The 15,525-nt window shown below is 43.0% G+C and overlaps 1 protein-coding gene across 2 annotated transcripts in view; it reads right to left on the reverse strand.

The window, feature by feature from the left end:
* LOC118378517 (cAMP-specific 3',5'-cyclic phosphodiesterase 4B-like) overlaps positions 1-15,525 on the reverse strand; it is a 374,366-nt gene that overhangs the window by 298,733 nt on the left and 60,108 nt on the right. Inside the window, exons 1-2 of one of the 2 annotated variants that reach the window (XM_052462240.1) lie at positions 12,785-12,853; positions 4,078-4,173 (exon numbers count right to left, since the gene is read on the reverse strand). In XM_052462240.1, the coding sequence (XP_052318200.1) occupies positions 4,078-4,119 (42 nt within the window). In that variant the 5' untranslated portion in view covers positions 4,120-4,173; positions 12,785-12,853. Of the gene's footprint in view, positions 1-4,077; positions 4,174-12,784; positions 12,854-15,525 lie in introns of those variants that run through there. The other variant, XM_052462236.1, reaches the window with a different exon arrangement.

Genomic DNA, 15,525 nt, shown 5'->3' on the forward strand with positions numbered 1-15,525 from the left:
CATAGTCTATAACAGGTGTGAATGTGGACTGAATGATTTGTTTTCAGTTATTTAATGACAGGTATGAACTATTCTTATAAAATAATTCCTAATTTCTTATATAACTCATCAACATGCTTTTTGAAAGATAGCTAAAAAGGGCACAGTACATATGGAGGATCTTTATTTGATCACCCTGTTGCAGGACATTTTAAAACTTGTAGTGTATTTAAGGTTTAAAAAGACTTCTGAAGTTTGTAATTTCCACTTTGGACTTTCCGACTTGATTTTCCCTTACGAAAAATGTATTAATCCCTACAAATATTTTTAAATTTCCTTTTGCTGAAGCATATTTTTTTTGCTGTAGCAAGTTGGCTCAATTTCGATCCTACACCTGTATGTGTTTTTGTCTATCATACCTACAAACTAGACCAGAAATCAGGTGAGCTCAAGTCAAGCACTGCTTATCCCTTGAGCTGAGGACCCACAATATCTTGAACAATGTTGCAAGTTCACTTGTGCAAGCTTCAGCTGACCCAAGTTAATAGTTGATACAATGTTTCAAGTTCATTGCAGACAGGCCATGCAGCCTGTAGTTTTATTTGTTGGCTTTATGTAGGATATTTTTGGAGTCTTAACCTTGTGGCACATTCTATGTATCTGTTGTTCATCATGTATGTTGAAAGGGTGTGTGTATCTTGGCTATAAAAGACCTTTGTACTTGTGTCTTGCCATCATTAGAAATGGTGAATCGTTGACAAGTCACTGCTATTGCAAAGCTCTTATTATTAAAGATTTAGTTTAATTATAACTCTGATAGTAAAGAAATAAACCACCACACCACATCACAATGATTGTGAGATATGAAGATGTTATTACAAATTAAATTAAACTGTTCCACACAAATGCATATGAAAAACATAACTGGCATGCAGATCAGTAGAGTGAGTGGCAAACTGTACGAGTTGTTACACATTGAGTGGCAGACTGTATGAGTTGTTACACATTGAGTGGCAGACTGTATGAGTTGTTACACAGTGAGTGGCAGACTGTATGAGTTGTTACACAGTGAGTGACAGACTGTATGAGTTGTTACACAGTGAGTGACAGACTGTATGAGTTGTTACACAGCGAGTGACAGACTGTACTGTATGACAGACTGTATGAGTTGCTACACAGCGAGTGACAGACTGTTGCAACACCTTTATTTCACATTTATTTAATTACCAGGTAAGCCAGTTGAGAACAAGTTCTGATTTACAACTGCGACCTGGCCAAGATAAAGCAAAGCAGTGTGACACAGACAACAACACAGAGTTACACATGGAGTAAACAACAAACAAGCCAATAACACAATAAACAAGTCAATGACACAGTGAGTGACAGACTGTATGAGCTGCTACACAGCAAGAGGCAGACTGTACCTGGCCACAGAGTGAGAGTGAGATATTGCAACAATTATGTGTTCCTGATAGGAATAGATTCAGGTGGTTAGCGACTTGATGAAGGCTGTGTGTGCAGGCACAACTCGCTGTGTTTTTCATCCTGACTATTCCATTTAAATGGAGTGTTCCGTCCCAGTGATGCCTCTGACACACGTAAAGCTATCTATGCGCCCTCCTACAAACACCACAGACACATGCACGGAGACACACACACACAAAAACTTAGGCTGAGCTGACTGGGTGATGAGTCATCAGTGAGCCTGGCTGTAAGAGTGTCTTCGATGTTATTTAATCAGGCCGTTTTGTCTGTTGCCTACAGCTGTGCTTCTGCACCTCCACTCAACACACACTGGAATCCAATAACAACCCCCTAGCTAAAGGTAGAGCCCTCCCCCTCACACACACACACACACACACACACACACACACACACACACACACACACACACACACACACACACACACACACACACACACACACACACACACACACACACACACACACACACACACACACTTAAACTCAAGTCTAATACATGCAAACACAGAAACACACACCATCTCACCCAATCTAATCCCACCCCTTATGAGGTCATACATCACACTATGCCAAGCCCATACCAGACTATAGTCTATTTATGCCCAAAGCCAATAACAATGACTCATCAAACCTCCGCGACCTCTGACCCCTTCGCTGGTGCTCTTACCCTCCTGCCTTACTTTGTCTATGGTCATCTTAAAACCCCTTCCAAACAGACTAACCTTGTGTCTTATCCTTAAAATCTGAATCCTGCACTTCTTATACACATAAATACATGCACACCTCAGACACACAACACAGTCCATGTACAAATTCCTACAGTGGCTCTATTCACTGTCAGCATCTCCCGAGGCCCTGCTGTGATCCTCCAGACAAACCTATTGTTCTCCCTTACCCCCCTGTGTGTTTGTGTTATCTTTAGTAATCTGACAGAGAGGAGAGGGCCTATCCCTGTCAGCCAGCCTGAAGGGCCTACTTCACAGTACTGCTAACCCACAGGAAGCACCCAGGCTAGAGCAGGACCAGGGAGGCTGGAGAGAGGGAGGAGAGGAAACGAGGATGCTCTACAGAGAGAAAGCGAGAGAGAGAAAGAGAGAGAGAGAGGGGGGGAGAATACTCTACAGAGGGAGGAGAGAGACAGAGAGAGAGTGACAGAGAGGGGGGAGGAGAGGGGATACTCTACAGAGAGAGAGAATGAGGAGAGAGAGAGAGGGGAAAGAGCAAAGAGGAGGAAGAGAGAGAGGAGAGAGAAAGAGAGAGCGAGGGGAGAGAGAGAAATAGAGAGGAGAGAGAAAGAGAGAAAGAGAGGGATAAGAGAGCAATCATAGGGAGTACAAGAAGGAAGGGAGCAATATGTTTAGTGAGGAAACGGAAGAGAAAGGGAGAGCAATGATTAGTGACAGGGTGCAAGGACAATGTGACAGCAACAGGAAGGAGACATTGAATAGAATGGTAGAGCATGAGATGCTGAAAAATGCAATAAGGGGAGAGAAAAGGAGAGGTACGGAGATGGAGGATAAGAGCTCATCTGGCTGACTAATGCCAAAGCTGTCTACAGCAACGTAACACTACACCCACACCTTTATCTACTGTCCATCTAGTAGGAGAAGTAAGAGGGAGGCACAGGAGTAGAGAGAACAGAGAGTAGGATAAGGCTGAGAGATGAGCCAACATGAGGCTGTCTGTTTTTTTCCAGTCTACCCTGTCACTGAGCTGTTTGCAGGTTAGATCAGAAGAAGTGTGCCTTCTACTGCTATCACTGGGGACAACTGGAGTGGAAGCCTTATTTTCTATTTCCCTTCTCTCTCTCCTTCCTCTCTCCCTCCTTACCCTTTCTCCCCCACCCTCTCTCTCTCCCTCCTTACCCTTTCTCCCCCACCCTCTCTCTCTCTCTCCTTCCTCTCTCCCTCCATACCCCCCACCCCCTTTCTCCCCCTTCCTCTCTCCCTCCTTACCCTCTCCCCCACCCTCTCTCTCCTTCCTCTCTCCCTCCTTACCCTTTCTCCCCCACCCTTACCCCCACCCTCTCTCTCTCTCCTCTCTCTCTCCTCTGCTTCCTCTCTCCCTCCTTACCCTTTTCTCCCCCACCCTCTCTCTCTCTCCTTCCTCTCTCCCTCCTTACCCTTTCTCCCCCACCCTCTCTCTCTCTCCTTCCTCTCTCCCTCCTTACCCTTACTCCCCCACCCTCTCTCTCTCTCCTCTCTCCCCCACCCTTCCTCTCTCCCTCCTTACCCTTACTCCCCCCCCCTCTCTCCCTCTCTCTCTCTCCTTCCTCTCTCCCTCCTTACCCTTTACTCCCCCACCCTCTCTCTCTCTCTCCCTTCCTCTCTCCCTCCTTACCCTTACTCCCCCACCCTCTCTCTCTCTCTCCTTCCTCTCTCCCTCCTTACCCTTACTCCCCCACCCTCTCCCTCTCTCTCCTTCCTCTCTCCCTCCTTACCCTTTCTCCCCCACCCTCTCTCTCTCTCTCCCCCCTCTCTTTCTTTCTCTCTCTCTCTGAATGTATCCTAAGCCACTCTGGGATGAATTCAAGGGTGGGAATGAGTGTTCTTGGAACCTTGTGGCAATATTGTTGGAACGTTGTTAGAATGTTGTAGGAATGTTGTTACTTACATCATTGGGAGACACCGTCAGCACACTCCTGCTCTTCCTCATCTTCCGTGGAGTATTTCTCACTCTGTTACACAGCAGCTAGCTTCACATACACACCTGGAACAACACAATACACACACACATACGTGTTACTGTTGTAGAGTCCAAAGAGGACTTAGTTCGTGTAGTTGTTTAGTATTCTATAAAATATACATAGCAAAATAAAAACAAGATATATACAGTATATATACAGTATATATATATATATACAGTACCAGTCAAAAGTTTGGACACACCTACTCATTCTTTATTTTTTTATATTTTTCTATACTGTAGAATAATAGTGAAGACATCAAAACTATGAATTAACACATACGGAATAATGCAGTAAGCACAAAAGTGTTAAAGAAATCAAAATATATTTTATATTTGAGATTCTTCAAAGTAGCCACCCTTTGCCTTGATGACAGCTTTGCACACTCTTGGTATTCTCTCAACCAGCTTCACCTGGAATGCTGGTCCAACAGTGAGAGGACAGTGAGAGGAAAGTGAGAGGACAGTGAGAGGACAGTACGAGGACAGTGTGAGGACAATCCTAGGTCTTCACTCTCCCATCGCACTCAAATCAAATGTTATTTGTCGTGCTTCATAAACAACAGGTATAGACTAACTCTAGCCCTACGCCAGATGATGTGTGTGAGGGAACAGGGTCACGCAAGGTCAGCAAAGCACACCAAAAGTAGGAAACAGAGGAAAAAAGTGGTCAGATGAGGCAGATGCTAAGCTATCGGACTGTTTTGCTAGAACAGACTGGAATATGTTCCGTGATTCTTCCGATGGCATTGAAGAGTACACCACATCAGTCACTGGCTTCATCAATAAGTGCATTGATGACGTCATCCCCACAGTGACCGTGCGTACATACCCCAACGAGAAACCCATGGATTACAGGCAGCATCCGCACTGAGCTAAAGGGTTGAGCTGCTTCTTTCAAAGAGTGGGACGATTATAAGAAATCACGCTGTCCCCTCCAACGAACCATCAAACAGGCAAAACGTCAATACAGGACTAAGATTGAATCGTACTACACCGGCTCTGACGCTTGTCGGATGTGGCAGGGCTTGCTAACTATTACAGACTACAAAGGGAAGCACAGCCACAAGCTGCCCAGTGACATGAGCCTACCAGATGAGCTAAATTACTTCTATGCTCGCTTAGAGCTCGGGGCGGCAGGGTAGCCTAGTGGTTAGAGCGTTGGACAAGTAACCGGAAGGTTGCAAATTCAAACCCCCGAGCTGACAAGGTACAAATCTGTCGTCCTGCCCCTGAACAGGCAGTTAACCCACTAGGCCGTCATTGAAAATAAGAATTTGTTCTTAACTGACTTGCCTGGTTAAATAAAGGTCAAATAAAAATAAAAAGAGGCAAGTAACACTGAAACATGCATGAGACCATCAGCTGTTCCGGACGACTGTGTGATCACGCACTTCGCAGCCGATGTAAGTAAGACCTTCAAACAGGTCAACATTCACAAGGTCGCAGGGCCAGATGGATTACCAGAACATGCACTCTGACCAACTGACAAGTGTCTTCACTGACATTTTCAATCTCTCCCATGTTTTAAGCAGACCACCATAGTCCCTGTGCCCAAGAATACTAATAATAATGTAACCTGCCTAAATGACTACCGACCCGTAGCACACACGTCTGTATGAAGTGCTTCGAAAGGCTGTTCATGGCTCACATCAACACCATTATCCCAGAAGCCCTAGACCCACTCCAATTTGCATACCGCCCCAACAGATACACAGATGATGTAATCTATATTGCACTCCACACTGCCCTTTCCCACCTGGACGAAAGGAACACCTATGTGAGAATGCTATTCATTGACCACAGCTCAGCGTTCAACACCATAGTGCCCTTAAAGCTCATCATTAAGCTAAGGACCCTGGGAATAAACACCTCCATCTGCAACTGGATCCTGGACTTCCTGACGGGTCGCCCCCAGGTGTTAAGGGTAGGTAACAACACATCCGCCACGCTGATCCTCAACACAGGGGCCCCTCAGGGGTGCGTGATCATTCCCCTCCTGTACTCCATGTTCACTCATGACTGCATGGCCAGGCACAACTCCAACACCATCATTAAGTTTGCTGATGACACAACAGCCTGATCACCGACAATGATGAGACTGCCTATAGGGAGGTCAGAGACCTGGCAGTGTGGTGCCAGGAGAACAACCTCTCCCTCAATGTGATCAAGACAAAGGAGATGATTGTGGACTACAGGAAAAGGAGGACCGAGCACATCCCCATTCTCATCGACAGGGCTGTAGTGGAGCAGGTTGAGAGCTTCAAGTTCCTTGGTGTCTTCATCACCAACAAACTACCATAGTCCAAGCACACCAAGGCAGTCGTGAAGAGGGCACGACAAAACCTATTCCCCCTCAGGAGACTGAAAAGATTTGGCATGGGTCCTCAGATCCTCAAAAGGTTCTACAGCTGCACCATCGAGAGCATCCTGACTGGTTGCATCACTGCCTGGTATGGCAACTGTTCGGTCTTCGACTACAAGTCACTACAGGAGGTAGTGCGTACGGCCCAGTACATCACTGGGGCCAAGCTTCCTGCCATCCAGGCCGGTGTCAGAGCAAGGCCCTAAAAATTGTCAAAGACCCCAGCCACCCGAGTCGTAGACTGTTCTCTCTGCTACTGCACGGCAAGCAGTACCGGAGTCTAGGTCTAAAATGCTTCTCAACAGCTTCTACCCCCAAGCCATAAGACTCCTGAACAGCTAATCAAATGGCTACCCAGACTACTGGTACCCCCTGCATATAGCCTTGCTATTGTTATTTTACTGCTGCTCTAAAATTATTTTTCACCTATCTATTTCACACTTAACACATATTTTTCTTAAACTGCATTGTTGGTTAAGGGCTTGTAAGTAAGAATTTCACTGTAAAGTCTGTATTTTAAATTGACTGATTTCCTTATATGAATTGTAACTCACTAAAATATTTGAATTTGTTGCATGTTGCATTTATATTTTTGTTCAGCGTATTGTATTCGGTGCATGTGACAAATACAATTTGATTTGATTTGAAGTGACAGTTATGCTAATGATGGAAAAACCTGGGCAGTTTCAGTCAGGATCACAGTGCTGCGCGTGTCCTTACAGTTTCACTCAGTATGTGGTGTGGAGAAGCTCTGCTCTGTTCTCCTAAATGGCTCTGTGTTAGCTCTCATTTCTTCAGATCCTTTGTTTATACACTATCTTGTTCTGACTCCTGACTCAATGATCATCATCCGGTCTGTCTGTGTACTGTAACACACAACCAGTGTGTTTCAGAGAAGAACTGTTCAGGTTCTCCATGTAGTTTAAGATGGATGTGTGTTTATGTGTGTTTGTGCGTGTGTGTTGTGTGTGTGCGTGTTTATGTGTGTTTGTGTGTGCATGTGTTTAAGTTTGTGTTATGTGTGCGTGTGGGTTTATGTGTGTGTTTATGTGTGCGTGCGGGCGGGTTTATGTGTGTGTTTATGTGTGTTTATGTGTGGGTTTATGTGTGCGTGTGTGTGTTTATGTGGGGTTTATGTGTGTGTTTATGTGTGTGTTTATGTGTGTGTGGTGTTTGGGTGTGTTGTGGGTTTATGTGTGTGTTTATGTGTGCGTGTGGGTTTATGTGTGTGTTTATGTGTGTGTTTATGTGTGCGTGTGGGTTTATGTGTGTGTTTATGTGTGTGTTTATGTGTGCGTGTGGGTTTATGTGTGTATGTGTGTGTTTATGTGTGCGTGTGGGTTTATGTGTGTGTTTATGTGTGCGTGTGGGTTTATGTGTGTGTTTATGTGTGTGTTTATGTGTGCGTGTGGGTTTATGTGTGCGTGTGTGTTTATGTGTGCGTGTGGGTTTATGTGTGTGTGTGGGTTTATGTGTGTGTTTATGTGTGCGTGTGGGTTTATGTGTGCGTGTAACCGTATCATTTAAAAACACATATGTTTTATTTAACCTTTATTTAACTAGTAGGCATGTCATTTAAGAACAAATTCTTATTTACAATGACGGCCTACACTGGGCAAACCAGGACGACGCTGGGCCAATTGTGCGCCTCCCTATGGGACTCCTAATCACGGCCTCTAGCACTGAGATGCAGTGCCTTAGACTGCTGCGCAACTCGGGAGCCCATCATAACCCAGACACCACTGTTGTATGATCCTTGGTTCAAATCATAATAATAATGGGTGGTGGCCAGGCCAGGCTGCAGTGGGAGTGGTAACCCGAGGTCAGAGCTTCATTAAATCATAGGGTGGGTAGAGGGATGGACGCTCTCTGGTATGGGACAGGGGGGTTAGCTAAATCACCGGTGATGATGGAGACATCGAGGATGCATTGGGAAACAGATCACAACATTGAGTGTTGAATGTTCATTTTTGCGAGTTCATCCTGATGTCAATTGTTTTTCTAGCTTTACAGAGCACATACCAGCACATAATTTATTTTTTATTATTTTTACTTTTTACATTTTAGTCATTTAGCAGACACTCTTATCCAGAGCAACTTACATGAGCAATTAGGGTTAAATACCTTGCTCAAGGGCAAATGTACAGATTTTTTCACCTAGTCAGCTCAGAGATTTGAATCAGCAACCTTACGGTTACTGGACCAACCGTATAACTGCTTGGCTACCTACATTAGCTGAGATTGTTTTCAGGAACTGCATTATTGTGTTTATATATCAGACAGAGTATTGCTCTTCATGGAACCACTGCTGTAGGGCCTGGGTGGGTACATTGTTTCATCATCATTCTCATGCCTTCTCTTATGAAGCTGAAATATAGAGAGCTTTCATCGTGTAAATAACATTTTAAGTCATCCTCCCTCAACCAAGAGGGAAATATATTTTCCACCTCCCAAATTTCTAACACCAAGATGCATGTTCAAATCAAATCAAATCAAATCAAATGTATTTATATTGCCCTTCTTACATCAGCTGATATATCAAAGTGCTGTACAGAAACAAAGCCTAAAACCCCAAACAGAAAGCAACGCAGGTGTAGAAGGACGGTGGCTAGGAAAAACTGCCTAGGAAGAAACCTAGAGAGGAACCAGGCTATGAGGGGTGGCCAGTCCTCTTCTGGCTGTGCCGAGTGGAGAGAGAGAGGGTGGGGGAACCCAGCAAATATGTTGAAAAGATGACTATGCCCGACTTTGGTTTTGGTTGAAAATACGTATTTTTCAGGTCGTTGTTTTAACGACATGCAAATAACACAATTTCAGTGTACTTGTAGCCTATACACATGGACCAAGTAACTAAAAAAATAGTCACATTTTGTCAAATTAACGATCACACCACTCATTACATTACTCCAGTATTTGCACAAAACATTCAGTCAAAGAATACTACAGTTGGAGTCAGAAGTTTACATACACATAGGTTGGAGTCATTCAAACTCCTTTTTCAACCACTCCACACATTTCTTGTTAACAAACTATACATTTGCCAAGTCGGTTAGGGCATTTTTCCGACAGATTTTTCCAACAATTGTTTACAGACAGATTATTTCACGTATAATTCACTGTATCACAATTCCAGTGGGTCAGAAGTAGAGGTCGACCGATTATGATTTTTCAACGCCGATACCGATTATTGGAGGACCAAAAAAAGCCGATACCGATAACTCGGACAACTTTTATTTATTTATTTGTAATAATGACAATTACAACAATACTGAATGAACACTTATTTGAACTTAATATAATACATCAATAAAATCAATTTAGCCTCAAATAAATAATGAAACATGTTCAATTTGGTTTAAATAATGCAAAAACAACAAAGTGTTGGAGAAGAAAGTAAAAGTGCAATATGTGCCATGTAAAAAAGGCTAACGTTTAAGTTATTTGCTCAGAACATGTGAAAGCTGGTGGTTCTTTTTAACATGAGTCTTCAATTTTCCCAGGTAAGAAGTTTTAGGTTGTAGTTATTATAGGAATTATAGGAGTATTTCTCTCTATACCATTTGTATTTCATATACCTTTGACTATTATAAAGTGTTATAGGCACTTTAGTATTGCTAGTGTAACAGTACAGCTCCCGCAACACACATGTTGCTTCTGGTTACCTCATGTACAGGTGCGTATAGTGTTTCTCTCCAATCATCCTGCCTCCTGAGTGGCGCAGCGGTCTAAGGCACTGCATCGCGGCTATATAACAACCGGCCTTGATCGCGAGAGCCCATAGAGAAAGCTTTCTTCGTTAAGGTAACGAGGCCTAGAACATCCCAATCCACAAATACCGAACATCCCCATCAGTCAGTAAAAGCCTATGGGTGCTAATGGAGCCCAAGGATGTACAATGAATACACATGGACAAAATGCTAGCAGAAGTTTGCCCAAGAGCCAATCATTGATCAAGAGCGCTGGAAGGGAGTTGTTTGATTGGATGAATAGGACTTGGGAGAGGCACAGCAGCCAACCTCTCACATACTTAATGTCATGATTGGGTATGTGACATTATTTCCAGTCCAACATTGCTATTATAAAAATCATAGCAGTACAGCATTAGCCTGCCTTGAACTGTACATTAAGAGGGCCTGTTTGCTAGTATCCTGTCTAGTGATAACATAACCTCCTATCCCATACCTTACAGTATATCTCAACCCATTTAGCATAGCTGGCTAATGAAAGCAGCAGTAATGGCCTTGCACAGTTTAATTTCTCCCATGCTAATGATGCTAATGATTCAAAGTTATAGAGGGACAGCTCCCATGGTTGTGTGTGTGTGTGTGTGTGTGTGTGTGTGTGTGTGTGTGTGTGTGTGTGTGTGTGTGTGTGTGTGTGTGTGTGTGTGTGTGTGTGTGTGTGTGTGTGTGTGTGTGTGTGTGTGTGTGTGTGTGTGTGTGCGTGCGTGCGTGCGTGCGTGCGTGTGTGCGTGCGTGTGCGTGCGTGTGCGTGCGTTCGTGTGAGTGAATGGCTCAACGGCCAATTTAGCTTTCTTTTATAACTTATACCTCTCTGCTAGGCTATGTGCCCATAAGACTGTAACAGAGTGGGTCCTGGGTATCTGGTTCAGCTGGCTGTGATTCGCTAGGTGCTAACCACCCACTAATTATCAAAATCCAGAAAAGAGCCATTAAATTCTACAACCACCTAAAAGGAAGCGATTCCCAAACCTTCCATAACAAAGCCATCACCTACAGAGAGATGAACCTGGAGAAAAGTCCCTGTTCACAAACACAAACACACCCCACAGCGCCCCAGGACAGCAGCAAAATTAGACCCAATCAAATCATGAGAAAACAAAAAGATAATTACTTGACACATTGGAAAGAACTAACAAAAAAACAGAGCAAACTGGAATGCTATTTGGCCCTAAACAGAGAGTACACAGTGGCAGAATACCTGACCACTGTGACTGACCCAAACTTAAGGAAAGCTTTGACTATGTACAGACTCAGTGAGCATAGCCTTGCTATTGAGAAAGGCCGCCGTAGGCAGACATGGCTCTCAAGAGAAGACAGGCTATGTGCACACTGGCCACAAAATGAGGTGGAAACTGAGCTGCACTTCCTAACCTCCTGTCCAATGTATGACCATATTAGAGACACATATTTCCCTCAGATTACACAGATCCACAAAGAATTTGAAAACAAACCCAATTTTGATAAACTCCCATATCTACTGGGTGAAATACAACAGTGTGCCATCACAGCAGCAAGATTTGTGACCTGTTGCCACAAGAAAAGGGCAACCAGTGAAGAACAAACACCATTGTAAATACAAGCCATATTTATGCTTATTTATTTTCCCTTGTGTACCCTTAACCATTCGTATGTCATTGCAACACTGTATATATGTGTAATATGACATTTGTAATGTCTTTATTGTTTTGAAACTTCTGTATGTGTAATGTTTACTGTTAATTTTTATTGTTTATTTCACTTTTGTATATTATCTACCTCACTTGCTTTGGCAATGTTAACACATGTTTCCCATGCCAATAAAGCCCCTTGAATTGAATTGAATTGTAGGGGAGAAAGAGGATATAGTAAGTAAGGAAAAAGAGACTATTAGGAGAGGGAAGAGAGGAGGGGAAGACAGAAAGTCAGTAATGGAGAGAGTGAGCAAGACAGAGTGGATAGAGAGAAAATGTGAAAGAATAAAGAGTTGAGAGAGAGAAAGAGTGGGTCAGTGATGGAGAGAGAGTGAGAGTGAGAGCGAGAGAGAGAGAGAGAGAGAGAGAGAGAGAGAGAGAGAGAGAGAGAGAGAGAGAGAGAGAGAGAGAGAGAGAGAGAGAGAGAGAGAGAGAGAGATTGGGAGATGTGGTTAAAAGGTTAGATAAAGGACAGCCCATGTCCCTAAAACAGATGGCTACAGTCTGTTAAAAACATTCATCAGGCTTGTGTTAAAACCACAGGGCATATACTGAAAATATAGACTCCATTTACAAACAAGGAATTAGCATACGTTCTACAGAACACTGTCTCCCTAAGCACACTACAGCATGTGGGCAAAGTCAAACAGATTTGGAGAAGCACTTATGAAAATATTAATTTGCCGGTTTTAAAAGCCTTAGAGCTATTTCACTCACCCTCTTGACACTGATAGCTATGGTAGTGATGCTTTACAGTCTGAAATACACTCCTGACTAGAACTAGACACCGGTTGTTATAGACTGCTAGAGGAAGCAGCCAGACAGACAGTTGTGAGCAGGAACAGGTTATCACTCACCTGTTTGGCACTGATAGCTATGGTTAGTGGTCGACTAAAACGTTCCTGACTAAATCCAGATACCAGTTGCATTGAGGAAGCTAACAGACAGTTGTGATCAGGAACAGGTCATGGGGATGTTTTGATTGGATGAAGGACCTGTTTCCTCTTTACTGTCTGTTAGAGATCAGAGCTCAACCACTTCCTCTTGGTCCTCAGCTTACAGATATAGGCTCTCAATTTGACCTATATTGTCACAGCAAAAGAATCCTGCAGGAACAGGATTTTAACGTTTAGTCCATAATGTTGCTTGATCGGTGGTTAGGCTAGTAACTGGACTAAAGTAGGAGACATGAAAATTGCTATACTGTTAATATAACTGTGTGTTAGTGTGGGTTTTCAGTGAATGTATGTAAATCAGGAAGCTGCGGTGCAGGAAAATTCTCAGCAACAGAAGAGCGATCAAATTAAGATCCTACATCTGTACACTCTCCTGTTCATTCTGACTGACAGCTGTTACACTTGCTGGACGTCATAGGAGTTTACTACCATGTATACAGTCTTGTATCAAGGCAAATGTTTGACATGAGAGCTTTCTGCTTTTATTCAGGACCAGGGTGTTCAGGACTGCCACTGTGCTCTGTCATATGGCCTGTCGTTTACTGAATACTTCACTATTACATGTTTTACTAAATACGTTTTACTAAATAACGTGCAAAAAGTAATGCGCCTTCATTAAATTCTCTCTTCAATCCATATGGCTCTGATGTTTTCTACGAACAGGAAAACCCATATCTAGGTCTTTAGCTACACATTAAGAGGATCCTTTTCAGTGACAAGCACACAATCATTATCGGATTACGATTGGCTGCATGGGAATTATGTGTTTCATAAATGTAGATTAGTACATTAAACGGGGCTGTCCTGGCTCTTGTACGCCGTAAGCTGTGGTGTTCAAACAACTGGCTCTTCAGGGAACAGGAACAGCAACAATGATGGTGTATGACTTTTGGTACCAGGCTGTGTGTGTGTGTGTGTTGTGTGTGTGTGTGTTGTGTATGCGTGTGTGTTGTGTATGTGTGTGTGTGTGTGTGTGTGTGTGTGTGTGTGTGTGTGTGTGTGTGTGTGTGTGTGTGTGTGTGTGTGTGTGTGTGTGTGTGTGTGTGTGTGTATGTGTGTGTTGTGTGTGTGTGTGTGTGTGTGTGTGTGTGTGTGTGTGTGTGTGTGTGTGTGTGTGTGTGTGTGTGTGTGTGTGTGTGTGTGTGTGTGTGTGTGTGTGTGTGTGACAAACTGGACATCTGAGGAAGGCTAATTGGCATTAATTCTGCTTCGTTACCACCCAATTCAGCCATAAACAGGTGTTTCGACAGGCAGGACCACAGGCGTAAATAGGGAAGAGTAGGGTTAGTTTAGCTTTTTAACTCAGCATCACTCTGTCAAGGGAAATATAGTAACAAAGATATCTACATATATTTCAGGGTGTGTAACATGTGTAACATTGCAGTTTGGAAAACAAAAAAGTGACCTCTTGGCACAACTTTCTCCGGGTATGGGGTAAGTTGAGCCGCGGGACAGGGTGGGTTAAGCCGCCCCAAAAATGTCTGTACTGAATAAAATATTACCAGTACCTTTTTAAAACCATGTCTAAATTTTTCCCCAAACACAATTCAACACAATCACAATTGCTTGTTTGTCTTTTAATAATTTAAAGCATCTTTTAACACAGGCTTAACACCTAACACACCAGGTGTACCTTTAAGTTTACACTTCAAATCAAATCAAATTTTATTTGTCACATACACATTGTTAGCAGATGTTAATGCGAGTGTAGTGAAATGCTTGTGCTTCTAGTTCTGACAATGCAGTAATAACCAACGAGTAATCTAACCTAACAATTCCACATCTACTACCTTATATACACAAGTGTAAGGGGATAAAGAATATGTACATAAAGATATATGAATAAGTGATGGTACAGAACGGCATAGGCAAGATGCTGTAGATGGTATCGAGTACAGTATATACATATGAGATGAGTATGTAAACAAAGGGGCATAGTTTAAAGTGGCTAGTGATACATGTATTACATAAAGATGCCGTAGATGATATAGGGTACAGTATATACATATACATATGAGATGAGTATGTAAACAAAGTGGCATAGTTAAAGTGGCTAGTGATACATGTATTACATAAAGATGCCGTAGATGATATAGAGTACAGTATATACATATACATATGAGATGAGTAATGTAGGGTATGTAAACATTATATTATATTAAGTGGCATTGTTTAAAGTGGCTAGTGACACATTTTTACAAACATTTCCATCAATTTCCATTATTAAAGTGGCTGGAGTTGAGTCAGTATGTTGGCAGCAGCCACTCAATGTTAGTGGTGGCTGTTTAACAGTCTGATGGCCTTGACATAGAAGCTGTTTTTCAGTCTCTCGGTCCCAGCTTTGATGCACCTGTACTGACCTCGCGTTCTGGATGATAGCCAGATGATAGCCAGCTAGCCCCCGAATAGCAGCACTGCAGAAACTATTACACTCAACGGAACGACTTGATTAGTGTAGTGTCAACAACGCAGCCACTGCCAGCTAGCCTACTTCAGCAGTACTGTATCATTTTAATCATTTTAGTCAATAAGATTCTTGCTACGTAAGCTTAACTTTCTGAACATTCGAGACGTGTAGTCCACTTGTCATTCCAATCTCCTTTGCATTAGCGTAGCCTCTTCTGTAGCCTGTCAACTATGTG

This window comes from Oncorhynchus keta, chromosome 1 (genome assembly GCF_023373465.1).
Source record: "Oncorhynchus keta strain PuntledgeMale-10-30-2019 chromosome 1, Oket_V2, whole genome shotgun sequence".
Classification (NCBI taxonomy): domain Eukaryota; kingdom Metazoa; phylum Chordata; class Actinopteri; order Salmoniformes; family Salmonidae; genus Oncorhynchus; species Oncorhynchus keta.